We start from the raw sequence: 21,851 nt of genomic DNA, 5'->3' as shown, positions 1-21,851 counted from the left end.
ATTTGGAGGGATATGAGATCAGGTAGTTCTCGATAGCTTCCCATAAATGCTATTGTGTCGGGACAGCAGCCGCGTATTCGAAGAACGCCCCCCCAAAAGCTAGAAATTGCTATATCCGGCTGCTGGATATAGTGGTTTGAGGAGAAAGAAAGAAATGAAAAGGTAGAGGAGATGTGGGCTCTGTAAGAGCCCAGACGTGAAAAGAGGAAACTATCTCCGATGGAGATAATATATAAATGAACAACATAGGTAAAGTGCTATGCTGGAGGGTGGGCAGTGACATGACTCGTGCTCTTAGTCACAGCTCGAAAGTTGAGCTATCAAAGCAGGTTCCAGCAGGAGTCGGAAAAAGAATTTTTGGGCAGTGAAGGCTCCGACTATGAAAAATGGGGGTTTGAGCTCTAGGACCGCCTTTGCAGTAGCTAGAGCTTAGGGGTGATAGCATTATGAAATAATGTATATGTCCGTATGCACGGGTACATGCAGCCATAGATACATAAGATATATAGGCATATAACCATGCACACATATGCACTCGTGCCATGCGCATGCACACGTACACACACACGCGCACACACACACATACACACACACACACACACATACAAATACATGCACATACACACGTACGCACATATATATACACATGCACACATATAAGAACACTTAGTAGTCACAGCTCGGGAAGTTGAGCTATCAAAGGCTGGTTCCAGCAGAAGTCAGAAAAGGGGAATTTGGGCAATGAAGACTCCTACTGGTTGGAAAAATAGATGTTTAAGCTCTGGAACAGTCCCTGCGGTTGCCAGAACTTAGGGGTGACATCACTATGAAATAAAATATATGTCTGCGTACATGAGTGCACGCAGGCATATCAATATATATATTATTCATATAGGCACATATTAATGTATATGCACACATGCCGTGTACATTCCTCATATGTGCGTATATGAACAGGCAAAGCAATATAAAATAAATAAAAGATCTAGGGCTCGAGGAGAGGGGACAGTGACGTGACTCATGCTCGTAGTCACAGCTCGGGAAGTTGAGCTATCAAAGGCTGGTTCTAGCAGGAGTCGGGAAAAGGGGAATTTGGGCAATGAAGACTCCTACTAGAGGGAAAAAGGGGTTTTAAGCTCTGGGACTGCTCCTGCGGTGGCCAGAGCTTAAGGGTGGCAGCACTATGTATGAATGTACATGTCCACGTACGTGGGTGCACGTGGGCATATAATTATGTTGTTCATATAGGCATATATATATACGTGCCATGTGCACTCTTCATATATGCGTATATAAACAGTCAAAACAAATATAAAATAAACAAAAGAGCTAGGGCTGGAGGCGGGGGGCAGTGACGTGACTCGTGCTCGTAGTCACAGCTCGGGAAGTTGAGCTATCAAAGGCTGGTTCTAGCAGGAGTCTGGAAGGGAGGGAGGGATTAGAAGACTCCTGTGAACAATGTTAGGAAGGGTTGGGGCGGGAGGGGGGGGGGGGGGGTCAGTACAGCACTACATGAGTTATAGGCTAACATGATGACTCCTTCTGGAAAGGGTCTTCTGGGCTTCTTTAAAATAACTCCGGCTGAGGCAGATGTATGACTTAAATGGATCTGACGACCACCTTCCTGGAGCCTGGATGTGATGTTGTGGTAGTCCTTTATATGCTGCAGTAGTGGCGGCTTCGATGCTAAATGAATGGCTGTCATATGATTCTGGTGCAAAGCTCCTAGAAATGCATGCTGGTGGAAATCGACAGGAGAGAATATCAGCCGAGCTTCCCTGAGGTGGTATTATTCTCCTGTGGTGTAAAAAATGCTAAGAGAGTTTGGACTGGGTGTGCGGGAGGGTATATCAAACTGTATGCATGATGTCCTTTGCAAAATTGATCTATTTTGCTTGCTTAATAAGAAAGATGGTATTTTTTTCATCCTGCCAAGTTGGTTCAGATATGGTGAGGTGATTGTGGGATTAGATGTTAGTTTAGAATATCTCAGAACTAAAAGGCTAGTGTAAATATGGCATCAAGGGTATGGGCTAAGTGAGTGGAAATGTATACTTTGTGTAGAGTATAGTTGTATTTGGAATGTATATAGAATATAATGGGTTGGATGAGGGTCAGATTCTGCAGCCAAATTTCATGGTTTCTGAAATGAGAAATGAGAGAATCAGATAAAGATTACAACATGGTGCATGTACAACAGACATAATAAATTGTTTTAGCTGATATCCATGCGAGGCATCTTATTAAGGGTGTGGACAACTGTAAATGGATGCGCCTTTTGTTAACGCATGGTCCGATAGCTGGTTGTCGCAATGTGCAAGGATGGTAGAGGTGGGCATTCGTCCCCCCGCATGATGGCAGATGGATGGAGAGCTGAGGATATGTAGTGTGGCTTGTCTGGTTGTCCTGGAAGTATCTATTGAAGATCCATCTGTCAAATATCCTCCTTCTATAGCAGCCAAGCAAGAAGTTTGTTTTCTTTGCCGTTTTACATCTAACTGACTTGCCATTATAAGTTTACGTATGACACTTTGTATATCAACACGTGAGTCACTGGCGTATTACGATTGGACTTCTGTGCTCGAAGTGTATGATGTTTTTCAATACCTGGGTAATGTTCACTGGTTGGTAATAATCTTTTCTTAGTTAACTGGCTTTCAGATGTAACTTTATTTGTTTATTTATATTATTATTATTATTATTTATTTTATTATTATTATTATTATTTATATAATCATTTATTTTGATTATTATTATTATTTTTTATTATTATTATTTTTTATTTTATTTTATTTTTTTTTAATATATATATATATATATATATATATATATATATATATATATATATATTTTTTTTTTTTTTTTTTTTTAAATAAAATATCAACTGCTAACATCAAACTCTGAACTTAAGACTTCAAAACGATATCACCACTTAGTAAAACTGTGAATGAAATGTTAGTAATGGCTTATTTTAATCCATGAATATTTGTTGAAATCTTGACTTAACTAAATTCACAAGCGTGTCTGGCCAATTCATTTATAAGGTCTTTGCAACAGAGTCAAGAGAGAGGGCGGGACCATCTCCAGTTTTTTAGAGCTCATTGGATGGTGACGGTTATAGCTATTGGCTTAAAGGAGTGTCAATCAGGCCCTGCTAAAGGTGCAAAAGCCCAGCGGCCATTTTGTTGAATAAAAGTCCCCATTGTTTATGACTGGAGCTGCTGTTCTGCTGAACACATTCCAGCAAACAAGCTGTAAATGTTATGGATCTGTGGACAGGCAGGAGGATTGTGAGGCAAATGTCTTGGTTAAATTCATTGTTCACGCTAGTCTTGTAATTCAAAAGATTTTTAAATGTTTAGTCTAAATGTTTGGCTGTAGTTATTTTGCAAAGTTTTCCTTTAAGGCATGCATACTATATACGTTACCACATGTGCACCGCTAGGAGGCGAGGGTTCAGATTCCATGCAGCATTCATTGAGGAGGCACTTTAAAGTGGAAGGTTTGATGTTGTTGTTGATGAATTGTTGTTGTTTTGAATAAGTAGTAGTTTATGTTATTGCTATAGATTGTGGATTGTAGATTTTATCTTGTAGTGGATTGTAGCTTCTGGCTTGTAGTGGCTTGTAGCTTGTGGTGGCTTGTAGCGGCTTGTAGCATGTGGTGGCTAGTAGCTTGTAGTGGCTTGTAGCGGCTTGTAGCATGTGGTGGCTAGTAGCTTGTAGTGGCTTGTAGCGGCTTGTAGCATGTGGTGGCTAGTAGCTTGTAGTGGCTTGTAGCTTGTGGTGGCTTGTAGCTTGTGGTGGCTTGTAGCTTGTGGGCTGCTGATAAGCGGAGCGAAGCAGAGCGGTTTCCAAAACGAAGATCAGGATTGAAGTTTAGGCTGGATATTTATATTGAATTTAGAGTGATCCGATTGGCTAGTTAGTGATTAGTGATAGGGATCAGCTGTAGTCAATCCTATCACGTGCTCCTCTCGAAATTAGTTTGAGAAACTTCACTTAATTTTTAGTACAGATTTATACACTGTAAAAAACATAATGACAAAAAGTCAACACAACAAATATTTTAATGTCGATTTAACTTATTTAAATAATTTAAGCAGGTTTAAACATTTTTTTAAGTTATCCAAAGTTTAACTTTGTATTTTTAGTTAGTTTGATTGATGCAAGTAAGGATAACAAGATTTTTTTGACAGTTTAGGGCAGGGGTCACCAAACTTGTTCCTGGAGGGCCAGTGTCCTGCAGATTTTAGCTCCAACACTAATCAAACACACCTGAACAAGCTAATCAAGGTCTTACAAGGTATACTTGAAACATCCAGGCAGGTGTGTGGAGGCAAAATGGAGCTAAACCCTGTGGGAACACCGGCCCTCCAGGACTGAGATTGGTGATCCCTGGTGTAAGGGATTGATCACACAAATGCACTTTTCCGTTCCAGAAACACGAGGCGCACCACACTGCCTTTTTGTTAACAAGAAAAAAAAAGAAGTGTGCTGCACATTTTATGTTGCTAGGCAATGACTGAATCATGCCTATTGTGAACGAGTGTTGTTGTTGTTGATATTGTTATAAATTTAATAATAATGTGATATTCAAGATTTGTGAAGTCATACAGCTCCAGATAACTCAAAGCAATAACCATTAGTCTCTCCTCCGTCTTCCAAAGTCTCTGTAGTCGTCTTGACACCACAAACACTGATGTCATCTTATGCAAACCCCTCCTCTGCTTTTATCTGATTGAAGAATGAAAAAGACGTGACTTTTTCCACTCAGAGCTGACTTTTTTCAAAAAATGGCAACGGCAAAAAGGTGAGACGCAGAAACCCCAAAAACTCAAGAATTGTTTTGATTCAGCTTATTTAAAAAAGTACAGTGTAAATACACTGTAAAAAGTGATTACTTAAAAAAAGTGAGTAAACGCTTTGCCTTAGAACTGACAAGTTGATTTTACTTAAATGTAAGTATTTCTTGTTGTAACTCATCTTCATTTTATAATTTTGCACAATAGAGAGTGCTCACTTTTTCAACTAATCACTTTTTACAGCGTAGTAAATGGTTTTACCATGGAATAGGAAGATTTCCCAATATCCTCACAAGGGAAAAATACAGAGAAACTGTAAAATTGTGAAATATTTAAAATATGTATTTTAGGCGTGTGAGTTTTTAAGTTCTTTTTTCTGTGAATTCTAATTTTTTAGCAGTAGTCTATATAAGATAGTGAACATTTCTGTTTGCTAGATATAGCTTTTGAACAGTAAAAAACAAATGTATGGGTTTGTGTCACAGAGTCAATGATTAAATTGATTTAATATACAGCTATTCAGTACGCCCAAAGCATACTCGTGCTTCAGCTTTCTACAGGTAACAAATAAACTAAATTAAACTCGTGGAATTCATTGTAGAATTAGGAAAAAATTATATATTGTCAAATTATTTTGGATTTAAAATTATTTGTTTTTAATTAAACCATTGACCATTTCTTAAAACAATAACAAGATTCTAATGCATAATACAATGTATTTTAATTTGATTTCCTCACAAATGCCTTTTTACTAGTAGTAACTGTTGTAACCCACTTCATAAACATCCACACAGAGCTGTAAATTGAGATCTATTATATTTAATGGCTGCTCGTGTGTCATTAAGTTAATCTTAAAATCTGCAAGTGTGCACTAATGCCATTGTGATGGATCTGCAGGATCGGTGTGTTTTCTCCATGGCAAACTCTTAGCTGACTCACGGGTGTCATTTAGATAGCAGGAGCTTTTACAAAACACACTTTAATCACCCGGCATTAGTGCTCTCACCTTACACTCTAATTAATCAAGCGGCCAGCATTACACTTCACTAAACAGCAGAGCGGCTAATAAACACACCGTTTATCTTTCTCTTCATGGGTCTTCACGTCAGGATGGCTGATTCTGTTTGTCTAGCTAGACTTGCATTGATGCGGATGAAGTTTATTTTTATATTTTGAGCTTACATCTCACAATTCTGACTTATCGCTTTTGTCTTTTTTTTTCATATCTTTTTTTTTTTTTTGCAATTACGGGCTCATTTGATTTATTGCATTTTTTTTGTTTAGACATATGTTGAGATATACCTCACAATTCTATTCTAACTTTATCTTTCCAAAATTTCTGAATTTACTGATTTTAAGAGAAGATTTTTTTTATGGCAGAAAGGAAGTGTCTATAGTCAGACAGGTCTTTCATCGTTTATTCAGAACTATAAGTGTAAATCAATAATCAAACTGATGAACCAATTGTATTAGATAAGTAGATACAGATTATTACATGCATAACACCAGATTTGTACAGTAAAAAGAAAGATACCTATTCAAATCACTTCCATACATAAAGCATACAGACACAGTGGGATAGAGGTTATACAACCACCCTGAAGAAGGTGTTATGTCATAATTCAGGGCAGAAAGCGTTCACTTTTGTTCATTTTCTATTCAGTTTTCTGTTACTAAGGAGCTTGTCTTGCTTGCCACACCATATAGATTAATTTTGTGTTGTATAATATATTGATGAGCCACTTACTCGGACAAACAATATTTGTATAATAAAAATAGATGTGTATTTTAGTGTTTTAATTGAATTTGTTTTTCTATTTATATTGAAATGTATTACAATTTTTATTTAACTGAACTGAATTTATCGTACAACCTAAAAATGAAAATTCTGTCATCATTTGCTCACTCTTCTCGCCTTCCACCAGTGCCGATATACAGGTATATCGCACTGCTACTCATGAGATATTGCTCATATATATATTTATTTTATTTTTTATTTTTTTTCTGTTAGACAAAAAAGATATCTTGAAAAATGTTCCATTATTTTTTTTATCTTAATACAATTGACATACACACACATAAATTCACATTTTCAGATGAACTCTTTAGAACTAAACTAACTAACTAAAAAAAACCACAAATATTAAACAGAAAAAAATGAACAAAGCAAGACATTAATAATATGAAATAATCTATTTTAAATAAATATTTTCCATTTTAAGATATTAAAAACATTTTCCATTTTAAGATATTAATAATAATAATAATAATAATAATAATAATAATAATAACAACAATAATAATAACCATAATAATAATAATAGTGTTTTCTGAAGGATCATGTGACTCAGGAACAGTTAAAAATCCTACTCACCCCAAACCTTCGACCAATAGTGTATTTTACTTTTTGTTGCAAAAGTGTAACTCCTGGTCATTATGAAAGAAAGCACTGCCGCTTCAGATAAACATCATTGAGGAACTTCACTTTTCCCTCCGGGGTTCATCAGTGAACACACACCACAGCGCTTTCTTTAAACTAACGAGACCTTAATTACTAGCTGCTTTAAATCTCCAGTCAGAGAATTGAGCCCTGAGGTCTGAAGCTTCATGACAGTCCACAGCTTCATCATATCCAGTCTGACTTTTGAGAAAGAATAGAAAGGTTCTGGATGTGTCGGAGTCAGAGAAGATGGCATGCTTTAGGCTCTGCTTGATATCCTCTTGAGACTAATTAAAGAATTAATTAGATGGTCGAAGATGGTTTTAATTTCTGGAATAATCCTACTGTGGTTTGTGTGTTGTCACAGTGCCTGTGCTTTGATAAATGCAGAAGCTGGCCTGTTCTCTTTTCTTTTTTTGGTCTTTAAAAATATGTTCAAACAAACAGTTGTTCATTTAAGTCTATGATGTACAAGTATTCAGCATAGGACTTATTTTCTCAAAATTGCAACTATCCCAGCTCCCAAAACCAGAACCCACTCTCCTCCACACCACACCACACGAAAACCTCTAAATATTCTGCAATTTTGAGTGTGCCTCACACAGGTGAGTGGACTTGACAAACCACCTGTATAGAAAACAGACTTCCATTTCTTTTAACATTTTGAGACAAACACCAGTTTGAACATTTGCAACAGACACTTTCTTAAAAATCTATATCTATATATAAACATTGTGCATTTCTGAGTGTGCTTCACACAGGTGTGTGGGCTTGACAAACCACCTTTAGAAACGCTTTCTCCATATGCAACTACTTAGGTCCAATTCCAATTATCCCCCTTAACGTTTTCCCTTCAGGGTAGGGGTGTCCCAATTGTCTTTAGCTTGAAGGCGTAGGGCTAAGAGGAAGGGCTAGATACCCCTTCAAACTGAGATTTTTTAGGACCACACTCGAAACCAAGGGGTAATTTACAAATTAGTATTTTTTGTCATTATTACAAATTTTTAGTGAATACACGGTAGTTACAAGCTTATTGCCACATCATATCGTTACGATAACATAATATCATTGCCTTCAGTGATTTCCTGAAGATATATACCCCAAAAAACTGGAATAACTACAGCAGTTGTGATCGTCTGATCTCACATAAACCAAGAGATCACGATGACGTGTGCAGGTGTTGTAGTGCTGTCCCATTTCCATTTCATTTTAAGGGGCAAGAGGAAGGAGTACAAAAAAAGAATTAGGATTGGGCCTCAAACTGTTAAAACACTACTAAACACTATTTAACTACTGTGGGTTTTTCGTCAGTGGAAGGGTATCATAAATTTTGTCCATGTCTGTACGAAGCAAAGGTCATACTTGCTCTGCAATATCTTTATCAGATAATCACTCAACTCTCTCCAAAAATATTGAACCGCTGGGCTTTTCCATAATACAAGAAATAAGGCACATTCTTCCTGGCATAGCCAACTTTTTAGATTGTTTTGAAAACCTGCTTTAAACAGTCGGAATCCATGTAAAATTTTAAACTGTACAAGATTAAATATCTTTATACATTAAATTTGAATTTCCCAACAAATTTCCCAATTCCTCATCTTGTAAAATGCATCCCAAATTATCTGAAAGGGCACCTCTTTTACAAGATGTAAGATAAGCCTTTGGTGTCTCCAGAATGTGTCTTTAACATTTAACAGCTCAAAATACCCATCAGATCATTTATTATATAATGCAGAATCTGCCCATTTTAGTGTCTGAGGACTAGGTAGCTGTTGTAGCCTGTGGCATTATAGCCAAATGAGCTGCTTCTGCCCCCGCACTGCTCTCATGTGTGTGTCTGCTTCTCATGCATTATGTCAGATAAACAGCAGTCAGTGATAGAAACACGGATGAAGCTGAAATAAGGTCACAATTCAAAAATACCAAGTAAGTTTATATGATGTGTTTGTGGTGGAGTCTATTCAAGCCTTTCTGAAATGATGAGTCACACACAAATGCTGTTTGTAGGACACACACATACAGTTGAAGATTTTAGTTTCAGTTGAGAGATTTTTTTCAACATATTTCTAAACATAATAGTTTTAATATCTAATTTCTAATAACTGATTTATTTTATCTTTGCCATGATGACAGTAAATAATATTTTACTTGACATTTTTAAGACACTTCTATACAGCTTAAAGTGACATTTAAAGGCTTAACAAGTTTAATTAGGTTAACTGGGCAGGTTAGGGTAATTAGGCAAGTTATTGTATAACGATGGTTTGTTATGTAGACTATAGAAAAAAATAGCTTACAAGGGCTAATAATTTTGTCCTTAAAATGGTTTTAAAAAAAATAATAACTGTTTTTATTCTAGCCGAAATAAAACAAATAAGACTTTCTCCAGAAGAAAAAATATTATCAGACATACTGTAAATTTAAAAAAAAAAGAAGAAAAAAAATAAAAATCGAAAAGGGGGCTATTAATTCTGACTTCAACTGTGTGTGTGTGTGTGTGTGTGTGTATATATATATATATATATATATATATATATATATATATATGGACGTTTACTGACACGATTTGACTATTTTTATTGCAAAAATGCCATGCATTAAATACATTTTAAACTTAATTTAATTTTAGATGCTGATCACAGCGAGTTGAAATACATATTTTAATCCCAGTTTCAAAAAAAGTTCTGTGGACGTGTGTACACATGTCAGCCAATACGGTGGGCAGGGAAAACCGCACTCCTACATCACGTTGCAGTGGGCCTCAAAATTACTGGGATTTGGAACCTATTCTAACTTCAGGAAATTAAAAAAAGATACTTGTTGGGTTTATATGACGGTGGACACACTATACCTACACACAGTTCTGTCCAAACAGCTTCCAATAGTTGATTTTCATCATAGGTGCCCTTTAAGTTATCTTATGACTTAGTAAAACATAGTATTTAGAAGCCTAGTGGCCAGCACTTATAATATTGCAGACCATATCAATATTCTTACCCCTAGGAGTAAACAAGCGAGTCAATTTTGTTTTTTGAAAATATGAAGTGTGTTTGTCTGACAGATGAAGTGACCATGGAGGAGGTCGGCCAGGCGGCTCAGCTCAGGGCTGGAGAGCTCATTATCATTGTGGTGGTTCTCGTCATGTGGGCAGGTGAGAATCCGACCACTGAGATAGATGTGACCACGTGACCATGGTGAGAACTTGCAAACTCCACACAGAAAATCTCTTGGCCCAGCCAGGACTTGAACCAAAAACCTTCTTGCTGTGAGCCACTGTGCCACCCTATATTGCACAGCATAAATGAGTACACCCCAATTTGAAAAAGAATATCGTTATGCATTTCACAGGGAATAAAAAAATATATATTTAGGTTGATTTAAACAAAATGGTTTTATTAAACCGTTTTATTATTAGATGGTCAAACAATATCATTACAAATAAAAAGAAAATACATTTAAATTCAGATTAATTTTCAAATTTACAGACTAAAAATTCAAACTAAATTATATGAATATTTATGTTTCTTTTTATTTTTCCTCTTTATTATTTTTTCTTTCTAACATCTTTGAGTTGTGCTCACTTTTGCTCTGTGACCAAGTTATTTAGTTAGATTAGTTGGCTTTGGTACAGACTAATCTAATGTACAGTACATGCACACATTTTATTGTATAGAATCTTTTAGTAAGTATAGAAAGCCGGCGTGTACTCATTTATGCTGGGCACTGTACACTCTGTTAATCAACAGTTGCCCATAGCTTTTAATTTACAGGTGTTTTACTTTTATTTATGGAGAAAACCTTATTTACTTGTAAAACGTGAAGATCTCTAATGCTATACTTGGGTCTTAGGCCCTGTTCACACCTGGTATTAAGTCGATCCAATCACAAGTAGATTAGCGTAGAGGTCTGAAAAGTGTGTAAAACGTTTTGAGCCTGTCCACTTTTGACCACTTTCAGAGGTGGTTGAAAACGCATTTGAATTAATTGCTCTAATAGTGCAAACACAAATGTGGTTTAATCCATTCAAACAGCTGCTAAACACCACCTTCTCTCCACCCAGCTCATCTTTGATCTCAGGTTTTGTATTAGAAGAAAAATGCATAAAGTTAAAGGATTTCTCAACAGTGCCAATAGTTTTTTTTTTTTTTTTTAAATATGACTGAAATAGTCTCTTTAAACAGTAGATCTAATGCAGCGCCCGTGGACTAGTGTTTTTTGTTAGATACATCTTTGCTAAAGTTTATTTTTTCATGTTTAAAGAATTGACAAGTTTAAGTCTTGAAACCTTTGCATGATGCATGTTCGGTAATTTCGCTCAATTTGATCAATTCCTCTTATACTTTGCATAATATTTTTTATTCTCCTAACAGAGTTACTTTTGATGTTTAAAATATTTGTTAAACTTAATAAAAATAACAGCATTAAACTGTAAAACAAGAGTAAAGTGTCTAGGCAGAGGTTGATCAGAAATAGTATATATATGATCTGTCATTTCACCTGATTTCATAGTAATTTTACTCAAAAACACTCTAGTTCTGAATTATTTGTTAAATTAATTTTATAAAAATATACAAAATAATGCATATACATATATAAAATATAATGCATATACAGTGCTACACATATATAAGTACACCCCTCACAAATCTCTCTTTTAAATTAATATTTTTAATAGGAAGCTCTACAATGCTATATTTGTGCATTTACATTAGATTAGTCAGTACTGAAGCCAAATCTGAAGCTTATTTAGCAAAATAACTGACGATAACTGTCCAAAAAACCAGTACACCTAAATTCATATATTATAGAAAAATAATCAATTTAAATTGCAATTTAAAAAAAAAAAAAGAGGAAAAATGAAGAGAAGCAAAAATGCAAAAAATTAGTTGAAATTTTGTAGGTTGTAGTTTTATTTGCAACATTTAGCTTGAGTTTTATTACATTATCTTTTAATTTCTAAATATGTTTGGTGATTAAAGTATTTTTACTAAATATATCTGTTTAATAAATCTGTTTTATTAAATGCCCCAAAATACATAGCCTATATTCACTGAGAAATGGATAACAATACTATACTTAACTTAACTATACTTAACAATACTTAACATGCTGTCCATATTAAAACTAAAACAGAACGAAAGTGTCTAGGCCTAGTAGGAGTTATGATCTAAATCAATTATCTTTAATTTATAGCATAAGTACCTATTAATAAAGCATTTTAATTGCTCTGGTAGGATACTTTTAATATCATTTTTATTTTTTGTAAATTATGAACATTCGCTAAAGCTTTTAGTGTTAAAAAGAAAAATCCAACACCACCCACAGACTCTTACTCATCAGATGTGGTTTAAAGTGGACAAAAGAGACACATTTAAACCCTAAGTGTGAATGGTAATGCGTCTCAATTGTCTACTTGTAATTGGATCGATGACAATACCTCTTAATACCAGGTGCGAGCAGGGCCTTAGATGCTTTTTTATATACACAAATCAAATCAAGCAAGCTAAATAATGAATCATCAAAGAGGACAGTTCTAGCACAACTTAAACTCAAGGCTACAGTGCAGCTTCGCATCCTGTTCTTGTCGGCCTATAATTGATATGTTATTATTTGTGGCAGAATCACAGCGCAATCCATCATTATATATATACGTTTTGCCTTTCCTTCTTCGACAACGTCCCATCCATCACTAGCACTGTGCCATGCTGTCTTCAACTCTCTGAATCCTCTCATTTGTGCACAGGTGTGATCGCTCTGTTCTGCCGCCAGTATGACATCATCAAAGACAACGAGCCCAACAATAACAAGGACAAAGCCAAGAACTCTTCAGAGTGCAGTACCCCAGAGCACCCTACAGGGGGACTACTGCGCAGCAAGGTCTAATTACGCCTTCCCCTGTCGGCAATAATAGGCTTCAGCCTCAGGACAGGTATGTTTGCTTGTTTGTCTGCTTGCGTGAGTGAAGTTTAGTAGGTTTTAAAATACATTTCACTGTTTTTTGATGCACCTATGTAGATATATTTACCTATGTGGATATTTTGGAGCGTACAGCTAATATATAAATATCCGATTATTCTTTAAAGTTATTAATCAACTTTTAGGTCGATATTTTCTGAGCCTGGTTGCAAAACAAAATCTAAAAGAATACAGTGGACACATTTATCTTTAAACCTAACCTCAAAGAAAATAAGTACCTATTTATTTATACCAAATTATTTATCTAGATGTGCATACAATGCATGCACCAGTGACTTCATGACTTTGTCGCTAAATTTAGCGACTTTTCAGACCCCCTAGCGACAAATTTTCAAAAAGTGACTAGTGACAGCACTTCTCAATGTGCTGCGGGCGATGCCGTCGACCCCTCCCCTGCCTCAATGCACTGACATGCGGCCCAGTCCTCATACAGCAGTCTCTCTCACTTGCAGCCTGAAAGCAGACCACTCCTCTGCATACCAACAGCAAACGATTTAGCACCGGCAGTGTGAGGTATTTTCATTGTACAGTCAAACCGATCTGCTTTTCTTTTATTTTAACAATTTAAAATGATAGTTTATTCTTTTCTTGTTCACAATCACAGATATTTTAGTGAGAGTTTCAGAACTTGTCTGGGAGATTACTGCAAATTCACTACACATCTATACTGATATACTGTATTCACACAGCAATACATTTAGTTAAATTGACATGCATACATAAAGTGTAGTGCAAATATAAATATCCCTTTATTAACCATAGGCTATTAAACAAATAGAAACGGTAGAACGTGATGACGTCAGCAATATACAAAATGACGTATGATGTAATCTAGCAACTTTTCGGGCAGAGCTCAGCAGCTTTTCATTGAAAATAGTTGGCAACAGTGCCATGCACAACTCACAAATGTGCCACAAGGAGTCAATTCTGAACCAGACTGTTAACCAGACAGTTTCCATATTGAGTGTTTTATGTTTATGTATGCATTTACATCACTTTGGAAGCTTGATTTCTGTTCTGAAAACTTTTGATGTTAAAAATGTAACTTATTTAACAAATGTAACATTTATTGTAGTGGTGTTGAACACACTGGTCTCACGGTTTGGTTCAGTTATGATTATCATGCCATAGTTTCAGTTCACTTCGATATCCCGGTGCATCAGGATGCAATGATGATGCTTTCCATGTACAATTTTATAGTTTACTTCACAGCACATGAATTCTTGTATAAAATGTACAAATAAATGTATATATTATTTGTAATACAACTTTGTCCTTTAATATAAGCAAATTTAAGAACTGTATCTTTAATGTTACCTGTTTAAAGAGAACACTTTTTTTATGTATTAATCAAAATTCAAGTACATGCACAGAACAAGAGCATTTAAAGAAAATAAACAAACGTAAATATTATCCCGCTTGCTTTTTGAGCGTTGTTGAGTGAGTTTTTACACCGATTTGATTGGTCACACGCTGAATTCAATTCAATTCAATTCAGCTTTATTTGTATAGCGCTTTTACAATGTAGATTGTGTCAAAGCAGCTTCACATAAATGGTCATAGTAACTGGAACAGTGTAGTTCAGTTTTTAGTGTTTAAGTTCAGTTCAGTTCAGAACAGAAAGGACTCTAATTGGCTCAAATGCTCTGGCTCTTTTCACCAATGAGTGACACTGATAAACGACAATGGCGAACACAGCTGATCCATGACAGATGAGGTGGAGAAAACTCTGCAGACAGGCTTATTTGTGTGAATCCACGAGTATTGCTGTAACAGCCGAGAGGAGAGGAAAAGTTACCTCACACCGGCAGGTCAAATGTCCACAGTGAGAGAGAGAAATGGAGTTTACAGCTTTCATTTTCCCTACAGCAGTGAAATAGGGGCTTTAACTGTAACTTTCAGTATCAGAGAAAGACTGTTCAGTGAACTCACACAGAGTGAATTGTGCACATTTCTGTGTGTTTTTTTAAGCAGTTGGAGTGTTTTAATTACTCGTGGTTGCCTCCCTCACCATAGTATGCTACCGCAATATAACGCATATGAGATGAAGGACGTCAGTACGCAATAACCAGTTAGGATATATTACTGAATATATATCGAATAAACTGATACAGAATTATCTGTGTCTGCATTGTGGTGCACCTAAGCAACAATTAATTTTGTCACCCCTAATTTATTGGCATTTTTAGTAGTTTAAAATGTCTTTGAGTAAGCCTAAATAACAGAAGGTTCACAGACAATTTGTTTGTTTTGAACAATTAAATGAGAGAATAAAAGTCACTTTTCAACATCAAAAGTTGTCATTGCTAAGACCAATTCCCCATAACCCAATTTGAAATCATAAACAAACAATGAATGAATCAAACCACAGCAAACTGTTAATGTGTATGCTAATATATGCACAAAAGCTGTGTTAGCATACTCACTTTTGACCATTAGATTTTTTATATTCATATATTTTAAGGTTTAGTTTACACACAAATGCAACTTGTTAATTACTCACCCTCCAATGTCGCTCCAATCGCTGAGACCTTTACTTGTCTTCAGAACACAAATTAAGATATTTCAGATGAAATCCGAAAGCTCTCTCCTTCACCAACTGTCATGAGATGTTTAAAGTCAAAAAACATTGTAACTTCAGTTGTTCAACTGCAACTGTGCATTCACACTGCAGGGGGCGAGAGCGTCAAAGTAGTCGGAAGTCATTCATTTTCAATAGTAGCTGGCGGCAAGAAGCGGCGCATTTTAGATGGTTTGGGCATCGAAGAGAGTTTAAATCAAGTCAACTCTATGATAACGAGCTATGATGTGGTTTGGCGGCAAGCAAAATGTAGGAGGTATACCGCTTGAGAGGATTCCAGAGAACACTCTCCTATAAACTTTGGTTCCAACCAGAATTGTTTCCAAGGGTTTGATTATTGCAATAGTCGGATATCCAATTATTAACGAAGTTTCTTTGTTTGCTTACATCAGTAGTTCTCAAGTCCGGTCCTCTGGCCCATTTTGTATGTCTCTCTAATTTGACACACAAGGATCAGTTCATGGATCTCTGATAACGAGCTGATAATCTGAATCAGGTGTGTTAAGTAAAGAAGACATACAAAATGAGCAGGGCAAATTAAGAACCACTGGCTTACAGGGAGATACATTTTAAAAGTGTCTTATGTGCATTAACGCTATATATTTAAAAAATAAAAATCTTATGCGGGAATCTCATGCTAACTATAAAGACAAAAGTGCAAAACACTATTGCTGCTTCAGAACATTTCAGACATAAGAATATAATGCATAAGCGGAGCAAAGCCACACCACACACACCACAACTTGATCTTCCATAATTAAATTTACTTAATAAAAGGTGCTCAACATTTTCCCTGTAAAAAGTGTGTTTTTATTCAGGAATCAAAGTAATTAGTTGATATGCTGCAACGGCTCCTTTAAATACGAGATCAATGTAGCGAACTTTGATGCCGACATAGCCTTTAAGACTGGCAGGGCGGCCAGAGCAAACTTTGACGCTCTCGCCAGCGATGGTGTGAACTCACAGTAATCATACAAACCTTCATGTAGAGATGCAACGATTACAGATTTTAGTTGTACGATTATAGTCTGAGGAATAATCACGGTTATTATGCATCGATTAATCTCAAAGCACTACCAGTTTAGAAAAATCACATTTGTAATTTGTGAAAGTGTTATTTATTGCTGCTCAGTAACCAAATAATAGAGCACACAATATTAATAAAAACAAACAATAGTCCATTTCTCTTTGGATTTAAAAATAAGTGAATAAAAAGTTTTTGGCATTTAAACAAAAGTAATAATTTCCCACTCAAAACAAATGACAGAACAATGAATAAATCAATCAACAAAAATAAGAATCAAAAAATAGTATGTGTCTAATGTAAATCTAAGCATAAGATAAATATTTCTCTTGTAAAGAGTCGATGGCTGCTGAACCTCTGTCTGAAAGGCCCTTTTGATTAAACTTTATTATGAACTTGTTTGGTGTTTTCCTTTTGTATTTTTTTCTCTTTGGAATAGAAATGTGCATATTCCATAGCCTACAAAGTATGAAGTTGAATGGTCAGTTTTTGTCACGTAATTGTCATGTAACTCGCGGTTTGTGCACATCACTCTCATTGCATACAAGAAAAGAAATAACGAATTTGTGCGTGCAAAATACATGACATGGTAACAGCCCAAAGTTAATTGCCTCCGCCATAGTTAATCCAGTGTGCATGCGTATTAAGCCTGGTTTATACTCGACGCGTCCGCTTGTTCGCTTGAGTGCGCGAATGTGACGTCATCACGGAGTTTGCGGAGGTTCGCTTTGGGTGGGATGATTTCAGCTGGCGGTGCATAGGGCATTTTTTAAAACTTGAGCAAACAGTGTGCGCAGCACTGCAACTGTATTGAGTTAAATATGAAACACTTTGAAGAGATTTTACCTGAAACAGTACAACAGTACACACATCTTTATGACCCGTGATCAGAGAGATAACCAGACAATCAATAATTATTGGCTAGAAACTGCAATTCCAGTCATGGAAAAGAAGAAAGTTTTTGTTAAAAGGTTTGAAAAACCTGAAGAATAAGTTTATTAAAACCAAGAGAAGCCATGGCAAAATGTGCACAATTACAGACTATGTTTTTCCACCAGTTATAGGTTTTGCACTGATGTATTTAGTTTAATTTTGTATTTAAAACTATTTAATATTTACAAAACTAAATGAAGTCACAAAATTATTTTTTGATAAGTGGAAAGGAACATATACTGATGCCCTGTTTCTCTGGGCTTGGTGATAATGATCTGTAATGTTGGACCATCACTGCCTTTTTAGCATAGTAAGAGGACAGAAACTAGCCAGACAGTAATGTGTGAATTGTAGAGCGGGCTAAATCTAAAAAAACACTCCAAGTATTTTTTAGTAAGTGTGTTTTTTTTTTGCTTTTATTTTTGCAATAATAAAACATCTATTTGTAAAGCAACTCATGTTTTGTTGTCATTAATATTTTAATAAATTGTAATAGGTATAACTGTTCGAGATATAAACAAAAGCAAGTGATGACCAATAATTATTTGCTGGAAATAGCAACAGCAGTGGAAAAGGAGAAAAGTTTATGTTAAAAAGTTTAGAAAAACCTGAAGGATAAGCTAGTTAATGCCAAAAGAGGCCATGACAAAAGTGGAGAGGTACACTGAGTATGTTTTTCCACCAGTCATAGGTTTTACACTGATGAATATATTTGTGGCTTGGGCTAAATGTAAAAAAAAAAAAAAAAAAAACATCAGTTTTTTTTTTTTTTTTTGTAAGTGTACTTTTTTTGTCTCATTTTACCAGTAAAAAAATGGTCTAATAATGTTGTCAATGACAAATGGCAAGCGTATGTCTCAAACATAATAATTCAACTTTAGAATTATGAATTTTCTGATGTCATCACTTTACTGTGAATTACCAATATTTAAAGTCTGTTCAAGTCACCGTTCCATGTCTATACAAAATTTTGCATTTTAACCAACAATAGACCTACACATAGGTCTAATATTATTATTGTTCTACCATATGTTTGAGAATAACAATAGCTTACACATATTAACCTTTATTTTACCTATACAGAATCGTGAAAAAATTGTGATCTTGATTATAAGCAAAAAAAAAATAAATAATTGTGATTCTCATTTTAGCCAGAATTGTGCAGCCCTACTCGCACATAACCTCATGAGAAAGCATGCATCATGAACAGTAAAGAATCGTGAGAATAATAGGAAAGCCTTCCTCATGCCCAGGGCCAGACAGAATCTGCAGACATTTTTTGCAATTTCTGTGATGATATTTGTAAAAAAAAATAAATAAATAAAAAAAATCTGCGGATTTATGCAGAATTATTTTGGGAGTATTTTAACTAAAAACTTTAATATTTGAAATAAAAAATGAATAACTTTTTAATAACTTTAATGTTTACAAAGCAAATCCATCTAGATCAATGTATTTGGTAAACAAAGCAAGTCTCTGATATAATATCTCTACTAAAAGACAGAAAATATTACTTTACAAACTGTATTGTAAATAAATCAAATGAACACTTTCATATTATTCAATAATATTACTGAAATCATTTAAAAAACTGAATAAATATCAATTTACACACATTTATACAAGAAAATAAATAGACTACATGATAACCTAAAAATCTGCAGAAATCTGTGGATTTCTGTGTGTGCAGATTCCGTGTGGGCCTAGTCATGCTTTTGTGTCACACCTTAAGTATATATTATGTATATACACCTTAAAATGCCGCATACATAGTCAGCTCTCTAGGTTTTGGAACAGAGCATGTTTATTGATTCCATTGACTGACAATAAAACACACTCAATGTCCCACACTAAAACTTCCACTCTTCTTTTGCTGCCTAGTAAGCACTACTCTTATCTCCTTGAGGAAATGCACTTTGTTCTTTTAACTTCTCCTTTTTTTTATCTTCCCAAAGTGCTCCGAGACAAAACAAGTAAGCCATCAATTCACAGTTGTGAAGCCCACCGCTCATCCTCGACCAAAACAACCTTTTAAGTATTCCCATCGATCAACATCAACTCTTTGGTGCTTGTCAGTTTGGGACATTGACACAAACTTAAGGACGAAAAATGGACAGGACGGTTCCGAAAACTGCAACGCTGGAAGTTTCAGCTGTTTAAAGAGAGAGAGAGTCGCTGAGCTTCGATGTACAAGACTCGAAACCGGCTGTGAGCTGGAAGAGCAGAGACGCCGAGCCACCAGGAGTGTTCCTATTTGACACACAGAGATAAGGAGAAAACCAACCTGCCTCCCCAAATAAACCAGAACCGTGTGCTGTGTAAGAGAAAGGATAAGTGTTTTTTTCCAAACTCACCGCCATTATCAGCGCTGTTCCAGCATCAGGTCTCAGACTTCACCATCTCTCAACGTTTGTTCTCCGATTCTTCTCTTCACACCTCCAGTTGCTTTCAATCCTCCATTATCCTCCCTCCAGCAGCCAATCACGGACCCTCTAGATCATTTGATGTGGTTTAATTGGTGCAGTTGGATCTTTCTTCTCAGCACTCTTGCTCTCAGGGCATTCAGGAAAACAAAACTAAACGATGGACCACATAGGCCGCGTTGTGTTCATTCATCTGTGGCCAAATCACAACCGAACGGCGACTGAAGAAGAAGAAGAGCTCCATATTATAATAGTGATAGAAAACCTATTTAACCGCTTGTGTGTCTCAAGTAAATCAACAGCTTGCTGTGTCTAATGAGCACATTTCTGTACAGTGATGGTTATTTTGGTCCTCACATGATATTCATTAGCATATTCGTCATGAGTATGGCTATTTACCGCTTTTACATGGCGCTGTGATATAGAGTTGGGTGCCTTTTTTTCTACAGGCTCTTTTTCCCCTGATTACTTTCCCTTTAATATGTTTAGTCTTAGAGGCGTTTACACGACAATGTTTTCGACTAAAACTCTTGGTAGTTCATATTTGCTTAACAATGGCCTGAAAATGTTAAACTTTCAAAATGGGTTTCAAAGTGCAAGTTTTTGAAACTGACTTTTGTGGTCTCTTAACCAAATTAACATTAGTGAACTACTGGAGGATGTGTGCACAGAAGCTTAGTGATATCGCCCTCGACTGGCCTGGCATACATAATTCAGTGTTTTTTTTTTTTACTGATTTCTTTACTTTTTGACAAATTTACAGAAATATTTCACCCTCATATTCTTAAGGCACACTAAATCTAAAATTTTCGTCTGTATTTTTGCACGCTAAAACATAAATTTGACCTCATGTTGTGTGAACCGTATTGACACACTGCCTCCAAAACTTTCGTCTGTCATAAATTCGAACTAGGTTTGATTTCTGTCGCTTTTCGCATCCAAAAGAATCCTTTGAGAGGTGTTTTGACAGTTCAGAGCCACTGTACAAGCGAAAAGCTAAATACAGAATGTCGTCATTTGAGCCGCAGATAACTTTATGACAAACACAGCGCATAAAATAAAGACAAAATGTGGCAGACAGCTGACTGGATGTTTGGTGTGTGTGTGTGTCCATACATTTGACGTACTGCCCATAAACATTATAATAGAAAGCATGGTCCACTTTTGGTCAGTTGCTTTGACACATCATCTATTTTAATGTCTATAAGTACTGCAAGTCTCCGTTTAAGATTTGTTTATGTACGTGAATGTGCATCAAAAGCAATGTATCAAAACTCCAGTGATTTCCTGGAGTGAACTTTGCATGTCGAGATAATTGTATTGCAGCTCTGACGAGGAGGAGAACTCCCCTTCCTCTCTATGTAGGCTCTATGTTCACAATATGTTGCATATTTCTTTTTCTTTTTTGGAGAAGAGAGGAGAACAAAGTATCACTGCTTAAACTGACTCCGAAATGTTTTTGCAGAATGCATTATTTAATACACACCAAACTCAGTGTGCAAGGTTTGTTTACGTGACAAATTTTTTGCATATGACTATGAAATAAACACATACGACAATTTTGGACTTCAGTGTGCAAAGACCTTTACTGTGAATAATTTGACTGTGAAATTTGATAATTTCTTAAAAAAAAAATAATAATTTATATATATATATATATATATATATAT

At 35.6% G+C, this 21,851-nt stretch overlaps 1 protein-coding gene across 6 annotated transcripts in view; it reads left to right on the top strand.

Annotated features, from left to right (window-relative positions):
• The window catches only part of fndc5b (fibronectin type III domain containing 5b), a 69,472-nt gene that overhangs the window by 39,210 nt on the left and 8,411 nt on the right, over positions 1-21,851 (top strand). For 4 of the 6 annotated variants that reach the window (XM_073930851.1, XM_073930852.1, XM_073930854.1 and 1 more), the window contains 3 exons: positions 10,306-10,395; positions 12,988-13,173; positions 19,714-21,745. In XM_073930851.1, coding sequence (XP_073786952.1) covers positions 10,306-10,395; positions 12,988-13,127 — 230 coding nt within the window. In that variant the 3' untranslated portion in view covers positions 13,128-13,173; positions 19,714-21,745. Of the gene's footprint in view, positions 1-10,305; positions 10,439-12,987; positions 13,174-19,713; positions 21,826-21,851 lie in introns of those variants that run through there. The other 2 variants (XR_012394579.1, NM_001044337.2) reach the window with 2 other exon arrangements.

Source organism: Danio rerio, chromosome 19 (genome assembly GCF_049306965.1).
Source record: "Danio rerio strain Tuebingen ecotype United States chromosome 19, GRCz12tu, whole genome shotgun sequence".
NCBI lineage: Eukaryota > Metazoa > Chordata > Actinopteri > Cypriniformes > Danionidae > Danio > Danio rerio.
The sequence above is the reverse complement of the archived record's forward strand: the minus strand, read 5'-3'. Positions and strand labels throughout refer to the sequence as shown.